Raw genomic sequence first — 552 nt, 5'->3', positions numbered from 1 at the left:
GAACCAGTTGCAGCAACAGCAGCAGAAGCAGTAGGAGCAACAGCAGGAGACAGAGGAGACAGACACAAAGAACAGGAGACAGAGAAAGAAGAGAGAGAAAAGAGAAAGAAGAGAAAGAAGAAAAAAGAAAAAAAAGAAAAAAAAGAAGAGACAGAAGAGACAAAGGAGACAGTTGCCTGCTGTCTCCACACAGCAGCCAGCCTCACCGTCCTAGCAGCAGCAGCAGCAGCAGCAGCAGCAGCAGCAGATACACCGCAGGCTAGAATAGGAGGAGGAGACGCAGCAGCAGCAATAGAGAAGGGGTTTGCTGCTGGCCCCCTCACCCCTATACGCAGCTGCCGCAGAGGAGTAGAGGGGCCCCCCCCCGCTGTACCCTGGGGGCCCCCCCCACCTGTACCCTGGGGGCCCCCTCCTCCTGTACCCTGGGGGCCCCCTTCTCCTGTACCCTGGGGGCCCCCCCCGCCTGTACCCTGGGGGCCCCTCCCTCTTGCACTAAGGGGCCCCCTCACGGTGGTGTGAGCTGGGGAGGGTACCTCGTCAGAGGCCACGCAT

At 59.6% G+C, this 552-nt stretch overlaps 1 protein-coding gene across 1 annotated transcript in view; it reads left to right on the top strand.

Moving 5' to 3' along the window:
- Nucleotides 1–552, top strand: part of EMH_0006770 (uncharacterized protein) — a gene marked incomplete at both ends in the record, with an annotated part of 4820 nt that overhangs the window by 1012 nt on the left and 3256 nt on the right. Inside the window, one exon of the mRNA XM_013497646.1 lies at nucleotides 3–30. Coding sequence (XP_013353100.1) covers nucleotides 3–30 — 28 coding nt within the window. The remainder of the gene's footprint in view (nucleotides 1–2; nucleotides 31–552) is intronic.

Source organism: Eimeria mitis, genomic scaffold, assembly GCF_000499745.2.
Source record: "Eimeria mitis Houghton genomic scaffold, Emh_scaff282, whole genome shotgun sequence".
NCBI lineage: Eukaryota > Apicomplexa > Conoidasida > Eucoccidiorida > Eimeriidae > Eimeria > Eimeria mitis.
The sequence above is the reverse complement of the archived record's forward strand: the minus strand, read 5'-3'. Positions and strand labels throughout refer to the sequence as shown.